Source organism: Anser anser (assembly GCF_964211835.1).
Source record: "Anser anser genome assembly, chromosome: 1".
Taxonomy (NCBI): Eukaryota; Metazoa; Chordata; class Aves; order Anseriformes; family Anatidae; genus Anser; species Anser anser.
Window position 1 is genome coordinate 184,232,304 of NC_139720.1, and position 27,966 is coordinate 184,260,269.

Below are 27,966 nucleotides of genomic sequence, written 5' to 3' on the forward strand. Positions count from 1 at the left end.
GTGAGAAAAGCCCTGGGCTTATCCTTAGCAGCTAGCTTTCTCTCAAACGCAGCGGAGAGATACAGGAGCCCTCAGATGCTCCACTGGGAGAGAAGGGACAAAGTGGCGTCAACAGCTGGATCTCCTCGCTAAGGAACCAAATGCCAGGTCCAGGTTTGAGTTGGTGAAGACCTGCTCAGGCCTACAGAGGATGTGTGCTATGGCAGTTTCCTTGCTGAAAAACAAACAAAAACTGCTATAAATACAAATGCAAACATTATTTGTAGGAAACTGGCATGAGAGAAACAATGTTGTACAACCAGGGGGAATTTGCAGAACATGATGGTCCATTTCTCAGCCAAATCAGCCAGGCCACATTAAACTGGACACCAGGAGGAGGTGCAACCCATCCACCCTGCTGTAAATCAACCCCTTATTTTTTTTATATTGCCCTCTTCTGCACCGGCTTTCACAGGCTTCAACTCCCAGAGACGTATTTTCATTCGAAAGAGGATGCCAGTGCCATTGTGAACGTACTTACTGATTCACTTCTGGGTCTGCTTCTTTACCCTTGTTCTTATACCTGCTGCCCTAAACTGACCTTGCCTCTTCTCCAGCAGGACTCTTCATCCCTGTTCACGGTTGTCCCTTCAGCTCTGTTCAGCTGTGACTCTCTGCGGTTGCAAGGCTGGGCTCAGCCCTGGCCACTAGGTAGAAATGCTGGACAATGTAATTTTTCAGGAAGGCAGCGAGCCAAAAGCTTTGCCTGCCATCAGCTCACAGTGTTGCAGGACTGGGGTTGATCCCAACTGGAGAGCAGGAACCCAGTCTCACAGAGGCTGTTTTGGGCTTTCAGGCTGCACCAGGACACCTGGAAAGCATCGGCCTGAGCAGTTTGCTGTGTTTCCTGTGCTTCTCACAGGTGTCCTTTGCATCTCCTCGTGCACCTTGAGCAGAGATCTCCTCCTCCTCCTCCTCATGGGCACTCGCTGCTGAGATGCCTCAGTGGCACAAGACTTTCCTAGCCACCAATGCAAGGGTCTTCTCCTACCTACCTTGCTCACCTTCCAGCACATTACTTTTGCTTTACAGGCTGCCATGGGGCTGGGGAAGGCTATCGGTGGTGGGATTTCCATGAGGAGAGCAGAGTTCTGCTCCTCACCCCAGGGTTTGCAAGGAAAGATGAGCCACAGTGGGCAGCATGCAATGAAAGACAAACACGTTCATTCATCCCTTCCCAGGGCTCTGTCAGAAATGGTGTTTGCACATGGGAAGGATGAACAGAGAGGACTTATATCTACAAAGTTGTCTTCCCTCACTGCTGAAAAAGAAGCAGCAGCTGTTCTTCACTTTGGCTTTCTACGCTTTTAAGTTTCTGCCCTGTTGCAATGCCACAGTGACAAGTGCTGTTTACAAAATAGAAACCTAGGTGGAAAGCCATTTGGAAGAGACCTTTCAGTTCATGGTTTCCCCTCTCTCCAGCCCCCCAGCTTTACGCAGCAGCCTCCACGCTCTGTGTTTAAAGCCGTCTCTGCCCGTAACTCACTCCCAGTGCCAGTGCTAGACCTCCCTCTGCGAAGCACATGCACCGGCAGATAATCCAGATCAGTTTACCTCCGTGTACCTGGCAGCATGCTACTGTGCAGTGACCAAATATCAGAAGAGTTAGTGGTTAATTAGGATCAGTTTAATCCCTGCTGACTGCCTGTCTCTGTGTAAAAAGGGCACTAGAGGTTAGAAAGTATTAAGTGCCTTAAATGTGTACTTGCATAACGTGAAAACTGAGTGAAGATCCAGACTTTGTTCTTGGAAGTGTTGATGTGAAATGATTTACTCCTAGAAGCATTTAAACACGCATCTTATCCTATCAAAGCAAGAAAATCCATTTAAAAATTTCTGGGAAGAAATGCAACAAATGTTTGGCCATGGAAAATAATGAACCAGCAGCACAATGGAGACAAGACCTCCACAGGAAAAAAAGGTTTTATAGAGTCTGAACATTACTTTCAACTTCTAAAAAATTAGTTCCGCATATGAAATATATTTTGTATAGCTGGAATAAAGCTTTTTCTGGGCTACAATTGTACCTAGATTTCCATTTCATTGGTTCGTATTTATCATAAAAATACAACAGCTAATCATTAGATAACTTTGCATTTACACCCAGTCTATGGCACTCCTCTTGGAGCCCAGGTTGACAGCTTGTATAAAATTATTTAACGAGTTCCTGACAATAAAATGTAGATTTTACTTTGTCAAAATGCTTAGCTATTGTTAAGCATGAAATTCTCTAATGGCATGTCAAAACATGGAGATCCTTCATGCTTTTCTCTTTATTTTACAGGTAACTGTTATTTTAAATGAGAAAGGATCCTGAGGTTGATTAAAAGATCTGAGTCGCTGTTTGAATGGAAACAATAGTAGAATGATTTGTAGAAACAATTCAAACTAATAAAGCGCCTACAGGACAGTGGTGAACTCACACACATCTTCACACGCACAGATAGACCATTGCTATTCTTCCCGACTTATTTTTTTTGCTACTGGTACATTTATATAAGTATTAGGGACATTTATGTAATAACAGGACGTTAGCTCCTTTTGAGGTCATCTGTCCTGGCGACTTTTTCCCCATTTCCAGCCATAAGCTCCTCGTTGTGACATCATTTTGGCTGCCGTGGCCATACCTGTGATGTCACCAGGAGGGATTTAGGACCTGAGGTCGGGCATAAGCTGCAGGAGCAGATCAGCTCACGAAGAATAAAGGTTTTGTTTTGCCCTGCTAGCAGAAGGAGAAGGAAGCACCCACCTGCCCTTCCTCCTCTGCCTGTCCTGGTTGAGCAGGACCCTGTAAAAAAAAAAAAAAAAAGTAAAAAGCTTAAAGCTTTACATGGCTGGTGTTGAAGGGACCCTCTGCTGCTGCCACCAAAACCCAGAGAGGCTCTGCCAGTGGACCAGGGCTGGATCAGACCCTCCAGAGCTTGGGCATGGACCTACACTGCTGCTCCTCAGTGCTCCCATGGCCACACCAGGATGGCAGGAGTACAGATACCTACATAGGACAGAGGCCAAGATGGTCAGGAGAAATGTGGGACATCTGTACAAGTATCAACGTGTGGGGCACTCTCTGGTGAAGAAGCGTTGAATGCCAGGGAGGAACCTCCTCCAGAGAAGAACGCGGGGGCTGGCTGGATGGGAAGATTTCCTTAGCTTGGGTGAACTAGGATGACAGGCAGGATATATCAGCTCTGGCTCAGCGCTACTGTGGTTTGGCAATGCAGCATCCAGCCTGGGTTCACCTGGTCTGTTCAGGCCACAGGAGAAGCAAAACCAGCGCTGACAAGTTGGCCTCTGCAGAAGTGCCCCCTAAATAGTATTTTTCCACTCTATCTACTCTGGAAGTTCTTGTCTGATCTTGTGTCCCTCTTGTCCACTCAGTCCAATCCCCCTTTCTGAAAATCAGGCTTCGTATGGGAAGCCAGCTCTGCAACTTCATGAACATATTCGTGCTTTCATCTTCTGTTTGGCTCCCTGTCGTTCCAGCCAGATCAGTAGCAGAAATTGCATTGGCAACATGTTTACCTGAGAACCTCTTCCAGTGTCATTTACTTGGCATCATTTATTTGGCATTGTAGGAGTGTGTGATAGTCAGTGAGATAAGCATTTGGGAGGGTATCTGAATTAAAATCAGCTTTTACCATACTTTATATTCCCTGTCAACAGACAATGTATTTAAATTGTCAGCTCGTGTAGCCAGCTGGGATGAAAATGTGTTGCTCCCCAGCACTGCCCTTGGCTCACCGGCATGAGCGTGCCTGAGCGTGGATTTCCACCAGGCCCCAGTGCAGGGAACCGACTCTCTCCCAGCTGCACTTTGAATGCACAGAAAACCAAAAGGGCAACTGCTCAGGGCAGAGGTGGCATTTCACAGCCCAGCAACTCAACTCTGAGCACGCTGATGCAGCACCTCTGAGTTACTGCGGAGAGCAAAGTGGTTGATCTGTAACAGCAACCCTCACAGGTCAGCTGGACACAGAGGAAGGGTCTTATCGTATATTAAGAATCCACAGAGAATAGGCTTTACTGCGAAGTTCTTCGTACAGCGCTGCAGGCAATATATATGCAGCAGGATGCTGAAGAGCTGAGATCATCTCTTTGCAGCTCATGCATTGTTTCTCCCAAACAGAGCTTCTTAAGCCATCTTCCTCAACAGACATGCACAGGAGAACTACTCAGATTAAAATAAGGATGTACAAAATCTTTACTCTCTCATCAATCAGCTTTTCTTTCTTCTTTTAATTCAAATAGGTTTCATCAACCTGAAAAGGTGATCTTGGCATTTTGCAGCTCTTTTGAATGCTGTCTACTGAAAGCCACATAATGAGAATGGTCACCGCCAGGCTGACCTGATTTGGGCTCCTATTCAGTCTGCATTTCTGCCTGAGGAAACTTGTGCCACTTCATCAGTGTTACAGTGTCAGCCTAATTCAGAGAGAGAAGGACTGTTTGCTTTGCCTTGCTTTGCACCAGAGAAAGGCACCGTTCTGCCCGTTGCAGAATACAACACATGCATGACATGTCAGAAATAACCACCACACAACTTCATAAAGTAGATCCCACCACTGGACCCCTGATAGGTCATGCTTCTTAGCGTGCTGCCTAGCTCAGTTTTGGGCTGCTCCCACTACCTGTCTCCAGAACTGCTCCTGGGTACAGTTCAGGGCTCTTTTATTCCAGGACTCATCCCAAGTGCCCCCATGGCAGAGCCTGCACCAAGCTGGGGTCCCATGCAGCCCTCCAACACCACTCCTCCAGTGCCAGCCATCAGCCCTCGCACCCCAAAGGGCACCCACAAGCTCTTGGGCATCTCACGGGGCAGGAAGCATCATCAATCCTCAATATCATGCTGTAAAATCACCCTGATACTCCACTCTCAGCATTAGAAATACAGGAAAATGAACCCACATTTCATTCTGTTGGGCTTCTCCTTTGAAGAAGAACCTCTACAAAAACCATCCTTTGAAGAGTTAGGTATTTTCTTCATGCCCCAGCAGGGAAGCAGTGCAGGAGGCAGAGGCAGTGGTGGTTTTTACATGACACGTGGATAGCAGCAGGCAAATTCGCTTGAACTGGCTCAGCTAGGTGTTTTGTGGCTCTGCAGGTAACCGCCTCCCAAAAGAATAAGTTCTGTATTTTGAAATGATGATGCAAATTTTCTTATCCTGAAATTCAGCAGAAACTTCTTCCTAATTGGGCAAACGTGTTGGTGTCTTGCAGTGAGAGCTATCTAGTGCAGCTGAGATGTAAGCGGGAGGCAAGCTGGTTTGGATTCAGTTTAATTTCCCAAGGGATATATATTTTAAAGTACAACAATTCTGCTGATACTAGGGTTGTGGTGGAGTGAAAGGAAGATCGCTGGACACCAACCTGATGCAAGAAAACAAGCAAGAGGTTTCTGAAGAGGAACACCTGCTCCACACAGCCTTTCTTTGGGATAAATCCTGCTCAGAATGGCCGTGTAAGGTCACTGCAGCAGGAGCCCAAGCAGAACTGCTGCCCCCCTCCCCTAAGCAGCCACACCAGACCAAGGCTTGGCTTTATAAGAGCACAAATAAAGCAAATAAACTGTGTTTTCCACATCTGGTGATCACCCTCTTCCCGCAAGGAGCCCCAGATCCCACAGCCCTCCAGCAGCTCCATCCCACTATGGAGCATTGGGTGACCCTATGATGCATATCCAGATTAAGACTCAAAGAAGGATATGATGCCTAAGTTAGGACACAAACACCTCTGCAGATCCAGAACACCCTTATTTTGAACCTGAAAGTGGCCCAGTTGGTTTGTATCCCCTGGGTTGTACCCCCAAACCACCCCACTTGAATAGCTCAGTGTCTGGCTCCCCAGGCTTGGCAAGCATGGTTTTCACCCCTGTATGGCACCAGCTTCTCCTCGGACACCCAGTTCTAGGCTTTGGACCCCAGTTTGGGGAAAAGAAACTTAAAACAGGCTGCTAAACTGAAGGGGCATGAGATTTTTGGATCTATCCTCAGTCGTAATAAATGTTCATTCCCCCCTCCCCCATTTTATCACTTTTTAGCCACAGCTAATTTGACTCATCCTTTCTTACTTTAATGCCTTCTATCCCTTTAATCACCTACTAATGGGTTTTCTTCCTTTTTAGTCATTATATTTAAAGAACATTTGTTATTCCCCGTTGCTTCTTTGAACAGCATTGATTCATTTTTAGTTTTCTTAAGTCCTCTCTCCTTGCCTACAAACACTGCTTTTTCTGACAAGGTTCCTTCACAGATTTCCTTTCCTAAATGATGTGGAGAGATGGTTTGAAACACACACCCCGATCTGCAGGTCCCCTCTTTGGTGAGCCAGAACATTTTCTTTTTTTTCTGCTTTCCACAGAAACTTTGTTGTCTTACACCCTATTTGTACTGAGTCCCATTTTCAGTTGCATGTTCCATAGACACACCAAATCTGAATAGCAACACTGGCTTCATTTTTTTCCATGCAGGAATTCAACATTAATTTTTGACAGCAGTATCTAAAGCATTCAGGGGCTCACTATCCTTCTTCCAAATCTTAATAAATCCACAGGAGAGTATCAGGTAGGGCACAGAGGAAATGTCTCATAGGTTCTGGGGCCTGTGGGAACAAATCCAACTGTACAGTCCTCACTAGAAATAATTTATCTAATGACAGTGCCAAGCCCATCAAGAAATCATTTGGCGTCCTCAGCTTCGTTCCCTTTGAATACATCTCCAGTCCAGTGGCACCATTAACAACAGCTTCAACAGAGAGGTCCTTATTCAGTAAAACTTGTAAGCCCAAGTGAAATCAATGGCAAAACCTACATACACGCCTGTCACGCTACACAGGGACTGACCAAACTCTTGCCCTTCTTCTGTCTTAACAGGAATGTGGTATGAATCCCAGGACCCTGAGGCAGCCCCTAGTATCAGTATCTATTCTGCCAACTTATAAAAGCAGCAGAAAGAGTGGAACAACATAAGCACAGACAAAGGAGATCATGCTTTCGTTCTCATTTGGGCCCTAATTAATTCAGCAGCTGCTCCTCTACTGCTAACGATGAAACGGTAGCACCTAAATGCTATTACTTGATAGTAATGACCTTTTCCCCTGTCTTTTCTTTCCCGGTTGCAACAGGACTGTACAGTGTAAGATAACCGAGTACCTGTATAATGTCAAACCCCCTGCAGATCATCAAGCTGCAGTTTTACAAACATCTTTAGGCTGCAACCTTGCGTGCCTCAGAGAAGGCTGTGAGGCTGAAACTGTGAATGTGACAGGCAGGGTTTGATCCTGTCACACGAGGAAAGCCACAAACAGCTGAACCTGTGCTTAAAGTGGTCTCCACCACAGCTCTTCTGCTCCTGGTTCATTCAGAGCAACCCCCTTCCGTCTCCAGCAAAGTGCACTGCACTGCTTTGTTGTTTCTTTCCTCCTGGAAACTAAAGAGTGAATGAAAATCTTCCTATTTGGGATGGTATAAAAAAAAATAATGGCAAATACAGACATTCTAATTGCATGGGATTTCTGGAAAAAAAAGGTTTCAAAGTGGGGAAAAAAAAAGTAGCTATGTGCCTGGTACACAGAGAGCCCTTTCTCTTCCCCTTTGTGGCAGAGGAATCAATGGAATTCATATAAAAGCAGGAGGGGGGTGGGAAGAGAGATAGGAGATTCCTTGCTTGGTACCAGCAGGTCACAAGTCTCATGAGGCTTGAGCAGGGCTTGGAAGGGAGCTGCTGGCTCTATCTCTGTGTGTACCTTTTTGTTCCTTGCCTTGGATTTGCTGGTCCGTGGCACGCTGCTTTGCCTGGCTCTCCATAGAGCTTGTAGCCTACAGGAATTTGGACAGAGTGGTACAGACATCGCCGACAGAGACTCTGATCACTGACTATCCCTTTAAATGCAGTCTCATGACCCAGTCCTTACTCCACTACCTATTAAAGAAGGAGCCAAGACGTACATAGACAGCTTCAATTCAGGCACCCAGAAGGACACAGAAAGGCAAGACAATTTCACAGAGCTAACTGTGAGTAAACGCGAGGCATTAGAGGTGCTCTCTAGAGCAAGGGGCATGGAGAAAGATTTGTAGGAAATCCTCAAGTGAAAGAAGGCGCAATATTTTTAAATATATATTTGCATACATTGTTCAAAAGGCAAACTTCTGTAAAAGAATGCTATTCTGTCATTTTAGCATTTTTTCCTTTAAATACAAATCTAGATATCTCTTAATATAGCACTGACCAATGCTTGATTTCCCATAAAAATCCACAGCGGTGATTTTGTGCTGCAGACACTGGAGCCTTTTGCAAATACAACCTTTTTTTCACTGGGATAAATTGCACAGAAGGAATATCTTGGGGGGAAATCTGAAGACAGCCTTTTGCAAATGTGGATCGAAACCCCAGCCGGGAGCCTCCAGCTGAACGCCTGCCCCTCGTGAGGGGCAGATTTCCATCTGGGAGTGCTGGATGTGACCCTTCTTCTGCTGGGGATGGAAAGGAGCTGTGGGTGCTTGGCAGCATCGAGAACACACAGCTTTCACTGAGGTGTCCCATCATGCGTGCAGGTTGCTGGCTTTTTAATAGAGGAATACTGTGTGTACTGTAATGGCCAAACATCCTGCATGGGTACAGCATCCAGGAAAAGCTTGGTTCTTCTTAGCCAACAGTCATCAACGTGTCTCTACACCCTATTTTTTTCATGGCAACAACTACTGGCTAGATCTGGACAAGTATTTTACTAGCGATCACTATTTTTTCTAAATATCTATATTATTAATTGCAGGTATGGTTATCTGGTGGAGAGCGTTCCCGGCTCGCCTTCATGTTGCCCATTATCTTCTCCTTATTCCTCCTCTCTGCTTGCTGCTTAAACAAGGGTAACTGCATTTCCTACGATGAGCTGAGAGACCTGAAGACTGAATTTGCTATCGATCTCTATCGCCACATCTCCGGAGCAGAGAACAGAACCAACCTGGTCATTTCCCCAGCAAGCGTGGCCATTTCTTTGGAGCTGCTGCAGTTTGGAGCTCAAGGAAATACTTTCACAGAGCTGCAGGATGCCCTAGGATACAACATTCATGGTAATGTACTGCTTAAAAAAATACTTCTTGCCTTATGTTTTGCAGAAAATTCACAGCTTTACTTAGAAGACAGCGATAGCACACATCATAATAAACTTTTTTTCTTCTGTCTCACTGCAAAGATGTAATTTAGAAATGTTTTCTCCACATTTGATAGACAGGTATCAGATGGACAAAGGACACTCAGTAGGAGATGCACACATCATTATTTCTCCTCCTTTTTGAGCGATGCTTATTCTTTTACTTCACTGAAGTACAATTACACATAGAAAAGGTACTCCCATGAAAAGCAGAAGTGATCCTGGTTTCCCAGGGCTTTCTGGTGCCTATTGTATCTCTTGGTCTCCACCATGTCCTCTGCAAGGAGGTGGTAGGCAGAGGATAGTCATTTTGTCTCTTATCCCAATCACAAATTTTACAAATTTGATAGAAAATGAATTATTTTTATGACTTCAGCCCTTTTCCTAATGTTATTACAACTAGCCAAAAAGATGAAAAGTTAGCAGAAGGAAGTTGGCAGACAGTGAGATATGCTGACAGACGGATGGTGCAATTGCATCTTTCCCTGAGAGCAGGCTAAAATAAAATTCTCACTGGGAATCTGGAAGAGATATGGAAAAGGCAGATGTCTTAGAATCCAGCATTAAGTGAGTTGAATTTAAGGATGCTGTTTTCATTTTAACTCTGGATTATCCTACCATCTCACACCACATGGCAAAAACTATTTTGCATTATGCGCACAATGTTTATGAGAAGTGGATGACTGCCTCATCTTCGAAATTTGCAGCTTACATACAAGACTTATGTGTAGAGATGACACCATTATCCCTCAGCATAAAATTTACTTTCAGCATCTGAAGACTAAAGATAAGACCTACAGGAATTTCATTGTCCTGTGCCGTAACCTGCCTCAGCCATCAATACCATCCTCTATATCACTGATATTCAAAAGCAGCACAGCAGTCAGAGCTAACTCTGTCTGATATACACAGATACAGCTACACGTACTGACACAAGGACAGTGTCTCTATATTCTGAGCAGGTGATATAATGACACCTTGCCTATAAGACTTTCCCTTTCTGTAAATTTAGTAGGGTAATTTTAAACAGCAATAATTCATATAAGGACTTTACCTTGGTAATTGTCACACTTCTTGTCATGTAGGGGATCTATTAAGGAAAAAAAATTAAGAAAAAAAAATTAAAGAGAACATTGCACATTGAAATTTAGGCACAAAACTCCACACAAAACATAACAAAGAGAAGTGCAGAGGTTGTTAATGACCTGCTAGTTCTTTTGCACTGTTTGACTTGTTCTCATTTCTCACATAATACGAAGCAGACATTTTATCTCTACTTTAGCTGTTTGTGGCACAAGCCACGTGAGTTTTGGCTTTCAGTAATATTAATGTATGAATGTGGGAAGAAAATTAGGATGGGATCTACTGCTATTGGTCATAATAGCAGATTTCCAGTGGGGGATTAGGAAATCACCAAAATCTAACACTTTAAAATCAAACACTTAGAACAAATTTCCTATCAGATGAGTAAAACCAAACTACAAATATATGCATGTCTGATAAAATTCCATTATTCCATCAGACATTTGCATTAACGTTTTAGTCGGTCTTTCTTCCACAATAATAAAGGATGTGGTTAAAACCTTGGCAGACTAAAAACAATGAAAACATTGATGGTTCATTCACTATTCACAGAGAATCAGCTCTTACATGCACTTGTAATCTTCTTTTAACATTTGGAAGATTTGTTCACCTTTATTCTAGTACTAAGAAAAACAATGTTTAAAGGGATGTCTCTCTAGACAGCAAAGACGAAATGGTATATTTAAAAATGTTTTCTCCTTGCTGTTTTACTTTATCCATGGCAGAGTATTTTAAAGCCATTTTGAAATGCTCTCTGAGTAAGAATTCAGGACTTTGGTTAGCTAAACACTTTGATACGACTGAAGTTACAACCTCAGGATACCATACCTCACATTAACATCTGCTTCCAATTTACCATCTTTGATTTCTTACATCCTCCAGAGAGCTTGCCAAACACTCCTGCACTAATGAAAAACACACAAGAAAAGCACTTTACACCTCAGACTGTGTGAGTTTTCTTGACATCTGTTCAAGGAGTTCAGTATTTTATCCCTTAAAGAGTAATAGATCTGAGTCTTAATACCAACCTTCATATAGGTGATTAGCCTTCCTGCAGGTTATTAGAAGAGAGCTATTAGGTTGGAAAGCACGCGCTGGATTCTTGGGTGGTAGCAATAGTGAAACTTTCCCTCTACCCCAGCAAAAATCTGAGCAGATGTAGTAGAAGTCTCCTGTTGAGATCAGGGACCTGGCTAGGAGCTGGAGTCTCACAGCAATCCTACCCTTGACTTGGTGATCAGCCTGGGACCGGTCGGTCCAGGCGGGATGGATCCAGCCCACCAAAATCCTCCCTGGGCTACCTGCCCCAAATCGCCCATGTCCCAGGTGGCAGCCCGGCCTGCCTTCCCTCCAGCGCTGCCCACGGGAAACGGGGTGCTTCCTTCCTCTGACTTAAGGGCTCCCCGGAGTCAAAACCAATATTTCCAGCCAGGGACATAACTTGAGCCTAGCCACGCCTGTTTTGGTGGCTCGGGTACCTGGGATCTGCCCAGGGTGCCCCAGGTGTACAGGCCGAGGCAGAGGAGCACCTGAGCCGAGTGCGGCCCTCTGGAGAAGCCAGGGGCACAGTACTTAGCTCCATGAGGATGGTGGCCAACAATTTGTATATGGCCCCGAGTTACTGAGCTTTCACACAGAAATTAGGACACATGGTGATGTTTCACCTGGGGAAACCAGAAAGGCCCAGTGGTACCACAGAGCCAAGAGACACTGATGCCTTGCCGAAGGACTGCTGCCCCTTCCCTAGGGGCAGATTATTTACGGGAACAGGAACCTGATGGAAAATTCTTAATGGCAAGTCACAAATTCAACAGGACTTTTGCTGGGTGGGTGTAGGCACGTCTCCTTCAAGGGCTAAGGGAAAGGTGCTGACCCACACACATGGGAGGTCTGAGGTTTGACATCAGCATTGTTCAGGATGGATGTAAGTGCTGTGCCTCAGGAGGTCACCTTGACGTGAATCGTCTCATCACAAACCATTAGAGTGAGCAAATTATTGGCTACTAGAAAAGGCTGCTAAACCACCCTTCAGGAAAGCCTATTAGAAACTTTCAGATTTTAGAAACACAAGATCCTCTAAGTTTGGAAAACTCACATCCCTGTTGGCTCACCCCACAACCCTATATCCATCACAGAAGCCCCCACCGTTGGCCTACCATGAACTCCCCAGGAAAAGGAGAGTGGGGCACTATTCCACTATTTTCATTTTTGGACAATGCAGTAGATATTATCGAATTTTTGAGTGACACTGAGTTCATAGTTTCTACAAGCATTTTGTAAGACCAGAATAGAATTTAAAAGGCTCCTGGCAAACTGGAGAAATGTGTGAAGTTAATAGGACACAATTCAATACGGACAAGTGCAAAATTCCGCATTTAGAAGTAACAATCCGCTGTTCAAATCAGGGAACTATGCGCTAACAAGGAGTTTTTTTATAAAAGGATCTGAGGGCTCTTAGGAATTCTTAGAAAATGAATATTGAATGGGAAATATAATTGTACTTCAAAAAGAGCAGACACTGTTTTGGTTTGTCTAAAAAGGAGAGTCACTTTTAACACACATCAGGAAACTTATCGGCTTTATTTAGCATTGGCAGGCAATACTGGGTCAGTCTGGGGCACTGTCCTTCAAGAACAAACAAACAAAAAAATGAGGGCCAAGGGTAGCAGACAGATCTGGGGCAGTCAGGGAGATGCTCCTCCTGATACGGGTGGCACTGACGATGTCATGAGATGTCTGTAACTGTGCCACTGGCAGCTCAGCAAGTCACAGCTGGAGGTGCTTGATCTAATGGGAACTCAGAGAGTGCCCAGAAGAGCTTAATGTTCCTTACAAACTGTAAGAGCTATATTCATATAGAGGTCTGAGCCTGATGTTGAATCAGCCATTTGACATATCTGCGCTAGAGTGCTTTCTACAGCAGCATGAAGAGTGCTTTTCTATGCCCAGTGCATCACTGTGCTTGACAGTAATACCCCATAGAGTCAAGGGTGCTTCAGTTGTGACAGTGCTGTAATTTTCAGAGAGCACTGGTGTCAGCACCAGAGCTGAGAGCTGCTGAGCCCTGCTGCAATCTCTGCTGTCTTAGCCTCGACATGATAATTGCAGTTTTTCCCTCTCTCTCACCTGGCAGATCAAAGTGTGCAGGATTTTTTACACGCAGTGCATGAAGGAGCAGCCAACTCTGGCCAGGGCACAGTGGTCCAGCTGGCGTGTTCCTTCTTCGTGCCCACCGGCGTGATGCTCTCGCCCCACTTCGCTGCACGTGCCGCGCACTGGGCAAACAGCAGCCTGCAGCAAACCGACTTCACCGACCCCAACCGAACCACAGCCCAAATGCAGGAGTGGATCTCCAGTAACCTCAGAGGTAGAGTAACAACCCACAGGAATTATTACACATGGATAAAATGTAAAATAAGAATAACGAGAGAGCATGCATTTAACCAAGTGTAAATACAACCAAGCATTTTACCACACTCCACATTGCCTAAACCAAGACCAACAGCCAGGAAATCTAATTCTTGTGCTGCTACTCATTTCTAATGGAAGGAAAGAGCCAGCATATCTGTGAGCACAAGTCTGCAGTATTAAGCCATCAACTGCATGGCCTTATTCCTCTAATTTTTGAAATGGCAATCCTTTGCAGTGCTTTCAGTTTTAATGAGGAGCAGCCGAACTCCCCAGGGACCAAGCTTGCTATGCTGAACGCTTTCACGCTGCGCTGGGGAGCATGCTGAGCTGTAAGCTCAGCAGTTAGACTCCTGAGTTTAAAAAGTCAAAATGGGAAATGAAAAGAGTTCACTTTCCACACAAGCAAGGAAAGTAGTAAAATTAGATTGTATGTTAATGAAAAAAAAAAATTGAAAAAGCAAGTCCTTAGAAGCAGCAGACCAAATCAATCCCTGATCTGCCCCATCGACTTCAGTTACATGAATGTTAATTTAGCCATCAACATGTAATGTGATGTTTAACACAAACATTAAAGCTGTTATTGAAAAAAAAATCTGTGCTTCTCAAATGGACTGTAATAAGTGATCCAGCTTCATGATAGGAAATTATTGCTCTAGAAGTGGGTACTAAAATGGAAGTTCGTATTGTGGTACTCACATGAGTATCACTGAGTTAAAGGTGGATCACACCTGCAAAATTCTTTGAGATACACAAAGTGGGATGAGTTAAAATTGGATAGGGGAGAATTAGGATATGAGTTTCAGTTGACTTTGTTACTTCATTGTTGTACACTGGCCCTCAGCATTGGCAAACTTGAGCTCAATTATGGGGATGACATGGACCAAGGGGCAACCCTGAGGTCCATGTACCAAGTTGGACCGTGCCTCTTGCCCTTTCGGCTGCTGAGCAGTCCTGGCTTGCTTTATTTCTTCACATAGACTTGCCCTTTACACTTGTGCAAACAGGACAGCCTGTGTCCCCCTCCCCATCTCTTTCCCATGCAGATGGGGATGTGCACGGCCTGCCTTTGGAGGAAGCTGCCTCACCACTCAGTCGGGTCACTGTGGTGAGCACCATGTACTTCAAAAGCGTGTGGCTAAAGAAGTTTTCCTTTATGGATACACAGACCTTGCCTTTTACCACAGCGGAGGGCTCAATCCTGAAAGTGCCCACAATGCATCACACAGCTGAAGTTAACTACGGTAACTGTCCTTGTCCCTGACTTGCTGTATAATACAACATAGAAAATTTTTATTTATTTATTTTTCCACAGCTACTGCACTAAGGTGCATTATTTTCCCAGCTTGGAGAACGCTAAGAAAAAATCACCCATAACAAAGACACCACCTGGGTGACTGAATTGACTCGTAGTCCCAGGCAATCACAAAACACATATTTGGTTCAAAGTGGTTCCTAAAACACCTACTGTCCCTCACCCATCCCTCACAGACCAACACTTGCCAGCACCCATCAACAAGCTTGTCAGGTATAGCCCCTACCAATTTGGCTTGTGGGTTGGGTAAGGAATTTCCTGTCCTCTCAACCTGATCGCTGTCTCCAAAGCGTGACCACCAGGGAGAATATAATATCGCAGTGAACACCAGTGCTCTGGTCACAGTCTGCCTCCAAGGATTTAAGGTAAAATATTCGAGGCAAATTGTGCAACAAAGAGGAGAGGAATTTTTCTGGCCCTTACACCCAGCCAGTGGATGCCATCAGAGTGGGATTAAAACAGTATGAATATAGGTCAAACATTTATTTGAATAATATATAATTATAGTGTGTTCTCCTTTCAAATGTTTGGAGTATAAAGGTTGGTGACACAAGGATTCATATTGTAAGCTTTATTTTCAGAAACCAGGAATTCTTCCACTTAACTCTACAAACCCTTTTAAAATATAAAAACTCCTTTCTCTTCTGTTCTAAATTTCAGCACTTCACTTGGATAAAAATCTTTCTAATTCCAGGTCTAAATGTCTTCAAGACTAGATTATATCTCTTAGTATTGTGCAAGATATATCCTTTAACTTAATAGTTTTTTTTTTCATCTTAGATATTTACTCCTAAACGTATTTTTGAGTGAGACACCAGGCTCATCTAATCTCCTCAATAAATAGATATTCCATTTCTCTACTGTACTCTTCCATTTTGAATTAATCTTCCTTGAAAGTAAGGGACCAGAAAGCTACATAATTATTTTATTGAGTCATATACATGCTCAGTACTATGCTCTTAGTATTTCTATGCCTTTGCTAAAATGCCTTGCTTAGTTCATTAGGTGTTACTCAGGCTGTACCCCATCTGTTTTGTCATTTCTCCCATTTTTATTTTTATTTTTTTTTATAAGTTGAGTCCTAGATAACTAAAGGGGAGGGAAAACTCAACAAATACATGCCCTTTATTGTGAGTTTGAGACATTATTGGATTTCCATCACTCCAGCCATAAAGGTAACCTCACTGTTCATCTTTGATGAAAGTCTTGATTACTGGCAACACTTTGGAAAGCCAGCGCTAACCTCTTTTCAACATAGGAGGCCCACGATCAACTTAGCTCATTTTAGACTGCTCATCAAGCAGTTGATTGCTACCTTTCACTTCTGGCTCTAACTGCCATCATTTCTACGTGTAAATAGCGCCATAGAGAAACAGTGTTCAATGTTTTACCTAAAACTAGATGGCTGGATCTATGCTTTTTTATCAATCCAATTACCCAGTCAAAAAGATTATAAATTTGTTTGCTAGGGTCTACCTGATGTTGCAGTTTATCTCACTTTCTATTTCCCTTGATGACTTGACCATTCTTTTCTCCAGGGTATACTCAAAACTTTTCAAGTGAAGACCCAAAATTTCCCAGACAACTTTCTTTTTCTTTATAAATACAGTCTTGTTTTCTAGACTGTCTAGAGACACAACATCTGAATTTACAGGTTTATTGAAAATCTTTGCTAACACACTTGCAATTTCACATCCAAGTTGTCTTTGAATTCTGAGGTGGTAATTATGCAGGCCCTGAATTTTTCTCTCTGAAGTAGGTTAAGCTTCATTTCCATCTCTGGTACTGTAATTCCTCTTGTTCTTTCCTCATTTCCATTAGGTATCTCACCATTATCCAATGATATATCAAACTAACTCTTTCCCATTGCTTCCAGTAAAGAAGTGGAGATGAATCTAAAAAAAAAAAATTGAATTCAGTGTTCAGCAACACCATTCATCCTTCTTTTTTTTCCTCTTGTTTTTTATGGGGTTAAAACAGATTCCTTTTCTGGTCAACAGTCACATCAAGCAGGCAGTTGGCCAGGTATTGCTTCTATACCTCTTTATCTCTGAACCATAATCAACCTGGTGAAAGAATCATTTTTTCTAGTCTTGGAAAGTTTGCCCTTGCTGCTATGTCTTTGTTTGTGGTACTTCCTCTTCCAGAAAGTCCATGGTGTGTTGACCACGTTTCTTCCTCCTTCTTGGACCACTTATTTCTGATCATGTTCACACTTCTGGCTTGGAGATCTCCCATTTCTCTTGTGCATTCGACTTTTTCAGAGGTTAACTAACTTTACCAAGGAGTGCCGAGTTTCCTTTTCCAAAACCCAATGCCTTCTCATCCTCATTGTTGATTAGTGTAAACTACTACATCAGCTCACAGTTGTTCAGCCCTGGGTGACTCTGTATCCCCAGCTCACTGCAGGATCTTTGCTACTCCTGAAATTTGGAGGAGCATCACCATTTGTTCCTTCACAAGTTACCTGATTAAACAAATAGGTTTCTTGGGACCATCAGCTCAGGAACAGACCTTTTATCTGAACAGTTAGTAGGGTGAGACAAAGAAATGAGAAGTCCAAAATGACTGAATGCAGGCTTATATAAATGGAGAACTTGGGTAAAGACCAGTGATCAGAAATTCAGCAGCTGACCTACATTACCTGAGCATAAATGTGCTCAGAGGCCTCTGCAAACTTGATGTAAAATTTTTAGTTGTTCTTGTCTGACCATTTGTCTAAATGCAAGAAGTCCATCCTGTTCATCTGTAATATTTCCATAGAAAAGGAAAGTTACCAAAATACTAGGGTTATTTCTTCATCCAGTCTGAAATGCGTGACCTTGCTTTAGCTGGAGAGACTTTTGAGGAATGTAGAAGTGAGACAGATCACTGAAAATTTGCTGATTGTCAGATTTGGTAGGGACAGTTCAGTCTTTGTCCCTAGAAATGCTACAAACATCTCTGACAAATCAGTTTGAAATTAATAAAAAAGACAGGCTTACTACAACAAACCAGAGACATGAGATAACTTTCCTTCATTATTAAATGATTGCAGCTGTATACCATCAGCACCCAAAATGCAGAGTAGAAACATTAGCTGTGGCCTGTATTGATCTAGCATTTACAACATTGTTTATCCTTTTAACATGACCATGCAGAACAGATCAGCCTGGGGACAATTAACACTGCTCTAAGTAAGTGTCAAAGTACTATTTACACATGATTTTTAAATGTTGCAGCTATTTTTTTTTTCTCCAAGCGATTTGTTGACTGTGTTGGGATACTGATTTAGCATGTATATATATAGTCCTTATGGGATGCTCAAAAGCAGTTCAAGTAAGGAAGACGAAACATCCTGGCTCAGTCATCTCAAGTCTTTGGTTTTCTTTTTAATTAACAAACCAGATCTGTGGACAACACAAATTGAGACACAAACTTCAGAATGTCAGCATGCCCACAAATTAAACCACTCCTGGCCAGTACACAACAAACGTAAATGTTGTCTGCTTGCAAACAAGGTCTTTTTAGAGCAAAACAATCCATGTGCTGGGAATTGGTTTTATGAGTGCAATTCCCTCATTGTGCTGCATGGTGTGAGGGTTAATCTAAGAGTCTAAAACTTAATCTAGCAGAATAACCAACATTTAATGAATGCTATCTAACATAGAATTGCAAAACTAACATGCATTGTACATTAAATATTTGAGACTTTCTATAGCTATGTATTTATGAGAAAATATTTAGGTACAATGAGCGTTAGCTAGCTATGTTTTGTTGTTTATTTTATAGCTGCTGACTCAAAAAGCATGAATATCTATCTTTAAAGATAAAACTACTACAGCTTGGTGAAAAGGGAGTAGATTATTGTGGATAGCCTGCAGCAATGGCAATGATAAGTCATTTGCTTGTAACTTGTATTTAACTCCTTGCATACTAACTATTGCTGAATGTTCCTGAAATGCTATTTATTGGATCAACAGATGAAAAAATAAGAAAGGAAAATTATGATAATTGGATTTGTTCTATTGTTTAACAGAGTTCATTAGAAATGTCCAGATTAATTGTTGTTCAAAATATAGAATTAAAATGGTACTTGAGAATGTTTTTTACAAGATGTTACATAACTAATTGTAAGGTTGGAAGCCAATCAGCTATTATTTTTGACACTATTTTTTTTAAAACCTTCATTTGATTTTCATAGTTATTAGGCCTGGATTTTCAAAACTAATAAATTTGGTGCATAAATACGTATAACCCTAACTACTTTATCATTTAATGTAGCTATTTGTCTCCTGAAATTAGAAACAAAATATTTTTAATGGTAGTAAAGTTGGAAACATAAGGCAAAGTAAGTTTCAGTTAATTAAATAGTATACTTTTTTCATAATTTCTTTCAGCAATGAATTTTCAGTGAAAGGTATTATAGATGGAAATCATAGAGAAAACAGTACGCTTATTGAAAGAACAAGCATTGTGGGAACAGTCACCATAACATTACTGTCATTGCCTTGGTAATGTTTTGAAAACTCTGGGTGAGGAGGAGAGCTACTATATGAGAAAGCAGCAAAATATTCATGCTCTGTTGAGACACTGCTTCAGGTATTATTACTATCATTGTACGTGTGTGTATATATATGTTATATATATACATAGGCAGAAAAAAATTCCAATCAGCCCTGTTTACATGAGCCGCCGTCATGAGTTAATGGTGACCTGAGCTGAGCCCATACATCAGACACAACCCCTTACAACCCATCACCGATGTTCTGAACTGTCTGCTTCTCCAGAGTTTATTTTATTTTAGCTTTTTTTTTTCCCCCCACTTAAATGGTGAAATGAGATCTATGTTTGCCCACCTACAGGCCAATTCCAGACGGCAACTCTGGAGCCTTTCAGTGTGGTTGAGTTACCCTACCTAGGGGAGAAACTCAGCATGTTCATAGTGCTTCCCAGTCACAGAAGAACACCTTTGTCCCAGGTTGAGTCTCACCTTTCTGCCAAAACCATAACGCTCTGGACCAGCAGCTTAAAGAGGATGAAGATGGATGTTTTTCTACCTAGGTAACTTTATTTCTCGAAGATGGCTTCACTACTCCAGTTGTCAGAATTAGGAGCGATAGTGCTGGCATGAGCAACCTGCAAGACAGAACCAAATGTGATACTTTGAGATCTGTTTTTCTTCACAATCAGAAAAGCTCTAACCCTTTAATAAGCCATGAAGAGGTGAGCTGAGAATGCAAAAATTTTCCAATATGTTCTGTACTGTTTAAAAACCAAACCAACCAACCAAACAAGATCGTACAGCTTTTACTTAGAAGTTGTTTGAAGTATAACAATCTTTTTTAAAAAAAGAGAGAAATGTTCCTGACCTTTTTCTGCATATTTTTTTTTGCTTAAGAGTAAACATATAACCTTTAAAAAAAATAAAAACCAATAGCTTATTTTTTACAACTTGCTAAATACAACAAAAATACTGATCAATTAACTTGCCCCCACCCCAACTTATACCCATTTTTCTGTGCACAAAGCAACTTTCACCCATACATTTTGCACATTAGTCATGAATTGTTGCTACCAAATGCACATATCCCTGTTAGTACTTTCTATCAGCTATTCAAATGAAATCATGCAACAAGAAGAACCTGGCACAAGCAAGCCTTTTGTAGCTGCACCTACTGTATCCGTCAGCGTGGAAGGGCCTTATTACACATTCCTTACAATACAATCCCCACATTAACAAAGCACTGAAAAACAATCTGTACATCAATACTCTTTTCCTCCAAGCTAATTTTGGTAATGTTTCAAAGAGCCCTTTTGCTACAGCTAAATAGGTCATTAATAAAATCACATACAGGAAAACGCAAAGTTCATGTGTCAAGAAGAATGAGAAGCAGTCTGATTGCAGGAGATGGAGGCAAGGGATTCTTTCTGTTAATGTCTTCAAGTGAAGATGAGTTGCTTTTCTGGAAAATATGCTTAATCAGGTGGAAGGCATTGAGATCATACTGAAATAGACGGATGAAATGCAAAGGCTTGAAATAAATTGCATTTGTTCCACCTTTTAGCTCTATGAAACTATGAATGCTACATTTAAATAAAATCTATCATCTTAATTTCAGGTTCAGTATTCAGAGCCTTTTTGACCTAAAGACAGTTTTTTCTGCCTTGGGAATTAGAGACGCATTTGATCCCATCACTGCTAATTTTAAAGGTATTTCAGGTAAGAGGCTTGACTGAATATAAAGTGATCATTGACCCAATGGTTGTAGACTCTTAGATCATATCTAAATGATTCAGTAGACCTGGGCCTGCTGGATTGATTGTGCTTCTTTCTCTGTGAACTCCAAAACACAATTCATGTTCAGCCAGTCTACTTTATTATTGATAACTCCATTTTGAGCTGTTGCTTTGTATGAAAGAGGAATCTGATAGGGACAGGGTTGGTTTGGGGGTTCCCTTTTTATACATTCACCAATAACCCTGTTTTCAGCCACAACTAGGGAGACCTCTCAAACCATTGACTCCTATCAGGGTCCAGCATTTAGTTCACCATTGTCCATGTGGTGGACAAAAATGGGAAAAATATTCATAAAGATGAAATAAGTAAATGAAAGTAAAAATGAGGGAGAAAGGGATATTCACAACAGCAACTTAAGGCTCCCTAGAAAGTCCCCCTAATCAAAGAGGCAGTCAAATTTGTGCATTCCTGCTCATGCCCTGAAGGTTCCTGCCTCCCTCCATCAGCAGGGGAGATCTGAGACCTGTTGTCCTCCCTAGGCTGAGATAACTTGATGCCACCGTCCTTATGTGTTATCTCACTCTAAAGATGCTCCTATATTGTCTCAAAGTGATGCCTGAGTCTATGACAGAGGACATACTCAGGCAGAGAGATTCAAGACACACATGAAGGTTTTAACCTGTTCTCCTATTTGCCTGCACTTGGAGAATGCTGATCCGAAAGCCATGCAGCCCTATTATTTTGTGCTGAGCTAAGAAGTCCTTAATATATAACTAATTTAGATGTTCAGGCTGTCTATATTCATCCATCCATAAGACATCTACAAAAACACAATCAAAATTAGAATCGAGGATCTAACATGGAAGCCAGATACACAGAAAGTAATCGAGAGGGAGATGTATGCTGTGCTGTCCTGCTGAACTTGATGTGGTAAAGAAACCATGGAAAGGAAATGGCAATAGAAGAAAAGCTAATAACATAACATATATGGTATACAGCATCAGTTCACATGTTGTAAGGCAGATAGTACATACTCCATGTTATTGCAATAAATTCCCTGAAAGTTAAACATTGTCGAAAATTATATTCCTTCTAGTAAGTTTTAGGTATTTCATAAGCAGTGCAATCTTAAGAATATTTTAGAAATCACAAGAAGGGCTTCAAAGTTCAAGTAGTAATAGTAGCTATGTTTCATTTATAAAGGAAAAAAAAGGAAACCAGCAGAGGCCAGGCACACATCAGTATTTGCCAAGCAGCATTGAATCCTGATGCAGGCAGTGCTGCTCCAGCTAAATACCAAAGGACTGGAATCCTTTGGCCTAGCTAACCTTCAGGGTAGTTCAGTTTCAGTCTTTGAAGTAGTTGCCCAGATAAAATATCTATTATGCATTCCTTATATTCTGCAGGAGTTATATATAAAAAAGGTAAAAGCATTCTAAATTAATAAAAAAGTAAAAATGGTGTTCAAAGTAAGGTTCAAGAAACCACTGCTAATATTCACTTGTTGTTTTTTTTCAGTGTTTTTTTTTTTTTTTTTTTCCCCAGAGCAAGCTGGTCTTTATATTTCAGAAGCCATTCACAAAGCAAAAATTGAAGTAACAGAAGATGGTACGAAGGCATCAGGAGCTACAGGTAAGTCACATATACAAATTTAATTTCCACTCCCGATGCTTATCACTAATTAAAACAACAGCTATTCTTTCCTTTAAAGAAGCATGCCAGCATTTAGAAGTATGCCTAGTCTAAATGCAAACATTTGTATCTAACACATTTCCATTTTACCTTTGTGATTGCTCATTAGAGCTCTTAAACCTCTTCCCTTTCCATGTCTGATGTTCAATTAAGCATGCAAATGATCAAGTGAAAACCAGCTTTGCCAGCCCAGGGAAAATCCAGTTTAACAAAATAAACCCAGATTTCTGTTGGTCAGATCACAAAAACAAATTAAGAAGGTTACTATCATTTCATCCATAATTCCTGAAGGAATTACAAGGTTTGTTTTCTGAATATTGCCTTTTTGGTAAGCATGGAAGTTCATGATGTGAAAGTTTCTTCTTCATGGAAATAATTACAGGCATGTTACTTAAGCACTTAGAACAGTGACAATTTGCATGCAGTAGTTTCTCATAACATAATTTCCACACACACAGCAGGGGCTGGACTACAGAGTTAACAAATTACCCCTGTAAGCTGAATGATGTTTCCACAAATCCTTCATCGCATACAACAGGGGAACTGAAATTACTGAGTTGTGCAATTTATTTTTTTAAACCACGTGAGCTTTATTAAAACACCCTGCATTTTCATCTCCCTTATGGAAGCCTCAGATACTCCAGAGATGTTCCAACCCAGAAGAAGCCAAGATTATTGTATTTTGGGTATTACACCCACAGCAGCAACTTTGAATAAGACAGATGCTATATATACACATACGTATCACAACCACTTCTCATAGCTAAGTTAATCCTGCTGTGGAGCTGTAGAGTTTTAAATCTTATGGCAATTTTCATCTTTAACAGTGCATTCATATTTTTAGTATTTTTTTGCTGGCAACTCCTGTACAAAAGAAAAGCTTTTAGGTGGCTCCAATCACATACCAAAGATTAATAGTAATCAGACAACATCTGACCTTTGCTCCATTGAAATCAATGCCAGCACCTCCATTAATTCCAGTCAGACCAAGCTATGAAACTGGTTTAAAAAAAGTCTAATTATTTTTGTTTACTTTAAAAGCTCTGCCTCTAGCCACACAGTGACTTGAAAGCTAAAGGTAGCTTTTCTTAGAAGCACTGAAATAGCACCAAACTTATTTTATTGAGTCCTACTTGATTTTTTCAATTGAATTCTATTTTTACCACTCATTAAAATAATCCAAATCTTTGTTGTTTTCTTTGGACAATATAGTCTTAATATTAGATAGCTACAAAGAAGAATTCATTAAAACAAGGCTTATTTCAGTAATTGCTTTCTGAGCCATCATACTTTTTAAGGACAATTTATTTACTCTCATTAGCCCACAGTCAGAGAGAAGGTTAAGTCACATAGCACTCTGAGATCAAGGATAGTTACATCTTGTTGAGAGCTCTGACAAATTCCAGGATGACGTACTACTTCTCTGCTCTTTCCCATTGAGAAGAATGGCAATTTAGAAGAATACATTCATGCCCTGCTTATCTTTTGACTGGAACAGCAGAGCTAGGAATCGGCTAAGGGGTTGTGTAATGGCATGGTATGACTTCAGTAGAGTTAGGGGTGTAAGACCAAAGATTTTTTTACCTTTGAAATCCAGAGCCAGACTGACTCACTTCAGCAATGAAGTACACATGCATCGTCTGCCTGTAATCTCTCAACACTTGTTCATTCACCTAGACCGATTTCACTGCTGGCTAAAATCATTGTTTTATCCTTGGAGCAGCAATTCAAGCTCTGGTGTTTGGTACCGTGAATATTGAGGGCACTGCACAGAAAATGGAATGAAAACGGACATGTTTTACTAGATGTTTTCTTCGTTGCATTACAGCAATGATATTACTAAAAAGATCTCGAACACCTATTTTCAAAGCAGACAGACCGTTTACTTTTTTCCTGAGACAAGCTAATACAGGTATGTATGCTGTCTAATTCAGTAGCAGGATCATTCACAAGTAGCACTGAAATCAATAAAAAGTTTGTTGTACATCAAGCGACATTCTTCAGCCTACGAAATTTTAACAACCATGAAAATAGTGGGTTTAGATTTTAAAGCATACATAAAGAATAGTTTTATTGGTTTGTTTTAAAAATGGTAGTCAAAGCACAGAAGTCAAATTCCCTTCTTCCATTTATAAGAGCCTAAATAACCTTTCCACAACTATTATAGACACCAGAAATATCTTACTGAAGATCTTGAATGCCCCAGCACAGGAGACAGACCTCCACAGGGCAATTCAAATCATGAATTGGCTGGATCAGTATCTCAAGTTAAAATTTACATCCTCCCCGTAAACGAAAGTTGCTCATGCCTACACAGACAGCACACAGCAAAATAGACTTGTGATTGTAGACACCAGGCTTCCAGGGCCTGAAATTCCCTGTTTTGATTCCTACCTCAGCAGTTTGAAAGGCTATAGAACTTCAGAAGTTCTGCAGACTAACAACCTTTTACCCAGCTACGGCTCAGAACATACAGAAGCCAACTTCTCTTCCCTCATATCATAAATATCAGCACCTTAAAGGAGATTGGACTCTTCACTACTTCGCATCCTCATGAAACACTCAGGCTATCAAAAGCCATAGATATTTACTGTAAGTAATTTGGAAACTGAGACCTCAGCCCTGCACAAAAAACTACCTTGTATATTCCTTATTGCAAGGAACTGCCAAAAATGTATTTTCTTCTGCAACTGGTGACTTTCTTGCTAACAAGCTTCCCCCAAACAAACAAAAAAATGTAGAATATACCTGAAAATCTGAAGCATCACAGTGCTCTTTTGGCTTCTGTGTCAGACTCTCTCTCCTTTCAACTGTTGAGTTATATAGACTACTCCAGATTCTCTGCCAAATGAAAACACCATAAAGCTAGTTGACAACAAAGAATTTTTATGCACCTTTAGCAAGTTTTTTGCTCCTCTGCACTCTCAGGCTAACTCCAACAACTCTTACTCTTCCTTTCAATGCAGTAAATTTGCACCTTAGGTCTCTTCCTATAAAATCCTTCAAACCACCACGTTTCTCTTATAATTCTGGTCACTCCTGTTTAGATATCCAGGGAACGTAGAACCATTCTTAGGGTTGAGTAAAACACTGCTTGGGGCCTGCCAAAAGACTGAAGGGAATCATTTTCCTTACCTGCTTACAAGAAACCAATGACGTTCTCTTAGAGTGTGAATACATGTGTAATTAACAGCCTTAAAAACTTTTTAAAAACCAAAATACAATTATTAAAGACTAAAGCACACTAATTTAAAAATGCTTTGACAATCATTATCGTTTAGTGAATAAACTTCTCTAGCAAGTGTGGAATTGAAAAAAGGCACTAAAAAAGGAAATCTGATCTATGAAACCTGAGCCACAGACAGATCAAATACTGATTTGGGAGAATAAATTTGCTCATTTACAGTAGATGATAAATTGTTTAAGAAGGAAATCAGATTGTAACAGGATTCTTACATGAAAGAAAATACATACCCTCTAATCAACTCAAAATGAGAAGAGCATTTGTATAATTTAAGCTTATTAATGAAAAAAGGGAAAACATTCAGGCATTTTGCTTAGACTTCATGAAGTTTTTCCAATGGGAAAATGGGAAAGGGTTCTACTTCTGTTCAAAGGTGATTCTTTAGTCAATGCTTTAGGTAAATTTCTGGTTGGGTTACTATTTAGAAAGGCCTTTTAGTATTTTTTTAGTATTGAAATCTTTATATTATTCTAAGGCAAGCATGCAATCACAGGCATTTTTTCTTTCTATACAATGAATGATTACAAATCTGCTAGTTCCACGCTTAATTTAAGTATTTAAGCTGTACTACGCTTTTTGAAAACCTGGTCCCAAACACTAAAATAATTTTAATATTGTTTTCATTTACAGGTTCAGTACTCTTTATAGGAAGAATTACAAATCCTTCATGATAAATGCTAGTCAATTACACTGTCTTCTGTTCCTTCTACGGTAAACCTTCTTGCAATGAAATTAAAGGCTACATTATGTATATATTTAATAAAAGTGTTTAAAACAACAACACTTGCAAGAAAAAGAGCAAGTCCACTACCTGATTACTTCATACAAACTATAGGAAACAGTTGTCTAGCAATCAGCACCACAACTGCAAAGACTGTATGCATATACACATTTGAGGAAAAGCTGAACAGATTTTGCAAGTCAGGTCGATTCATTCAGTATCAAGTGTCTTACAGAATTACAGAAAGGCCAGGGTTTCAAGCATAACTTTACTTCCCTTCCCTGAAGGGAAAGACTTGAGAACAGAACTGACGTTCAGTCTGGTCCCAGACTTAACTATAATCTAGCTGAGACAGGAAGGTAACAAGCAAGCAGCAAAAAGCTGTGAAAAGTTGAGAGGTTGTTCCAAAACTGACAGAAGGGCAGGTAGAAAGTAGATACACCACTGAATCAGCAACAAAAATATTACTACCGAAAAAAGGGTAGTAATACCTACCTTCACTGTCTTTATCTTTTCTTTTTAAATGAACACAGCATGGAACACATTCCTGAAGAACACAGAATGCAGCTAACAGTATCTTGAAAAATGGCTTTTTCAACACCCTTTTAAAAGCTAAGATAGTGTTTTAGTACAAGTCATCAACTGATGGCATGATGCATCAGAAACCCCTGCCCATAAAGATTTTAGGTGAAGACCACAAACCACCAACTCTCCAGAAAAGCATCAGAGGAGAGCTGCTCCCATTGAGTCAAAGCTTTCCAGAAGTTAGCAAAGATGAAAGACAGGACCAACAAAGTATTCAGTAATAACTTATGTCCAAGATTGCTGGACTGCTCCTCCCATTATTAAACAAAAGATTCTGACACAGAAGTGTGCAGAATTCCTCAGAGACTACTGACCTCTGCTTTTCTACACTGTATCTTCATAAAACTGTGTCATTGATGTCAATGTGCATACAGTACATAAGTTTGTTACTCTAGTCACTAAACAGTAAAGCACAAAGTACACAACGCTAAGATCATCATCCTGCCATAGTCACGACTCTGCTTTTGCTTTTCTCTCATTCTGATTAAGAACAGAATATCCAGTGATGCAAAACT

The 27,966-nt window shown here is 41.0% G+C and overlaps 1 protein-coding gene and 1 long non-coding RNA gene across 2 annotated transcripts; one reads left to right on the top strand and one right to left on the bottom strand.

The window, feature by feature from the left end:
• Window positions 1–342: 342 nt before the first annotated feature.
• On the top strand, window positions 343–27,933 carry SERPINE3 (serpin family E member 3). The gene is made up of 8 exons (XM_083828575.1): window positions 343–8,047; window positions 8,806–9,103; window positions 13,400–13,633; window positions 14,721–14,918; window positions 19,834–20,032; window positions 21,091–21,191; window positions 22,755–22,841; window positions 24,730–27,933. Exons 1-8 carry the CDS (start codon window positions 7,922–7,924, stop codon window positions 24,828–24,830), a joined length of 1,344 nt encoding a protein of 447 aa, XP_083684701.1. The 5' UTR covers window positions 343–7,921; the 3' UTR covers window positions 24,831–27,933.
• On the bottom strand, window positions 14,911–24,839 carry LOC310896389. Its single transcript, XR_014581447.1, has 3 exons — window positions 24,486–24,839; window positions 19,962–20,107; window positions 14,911–18,378 (listed from the first exon to the last, which is right to left on the bottom strand). It is a non-coding gene; the product is annotated as an uncharacterized lncRNA (long non-coding RNA).
• Window positions 27,934–27,966: the final 33 nt, after the last annotated feature.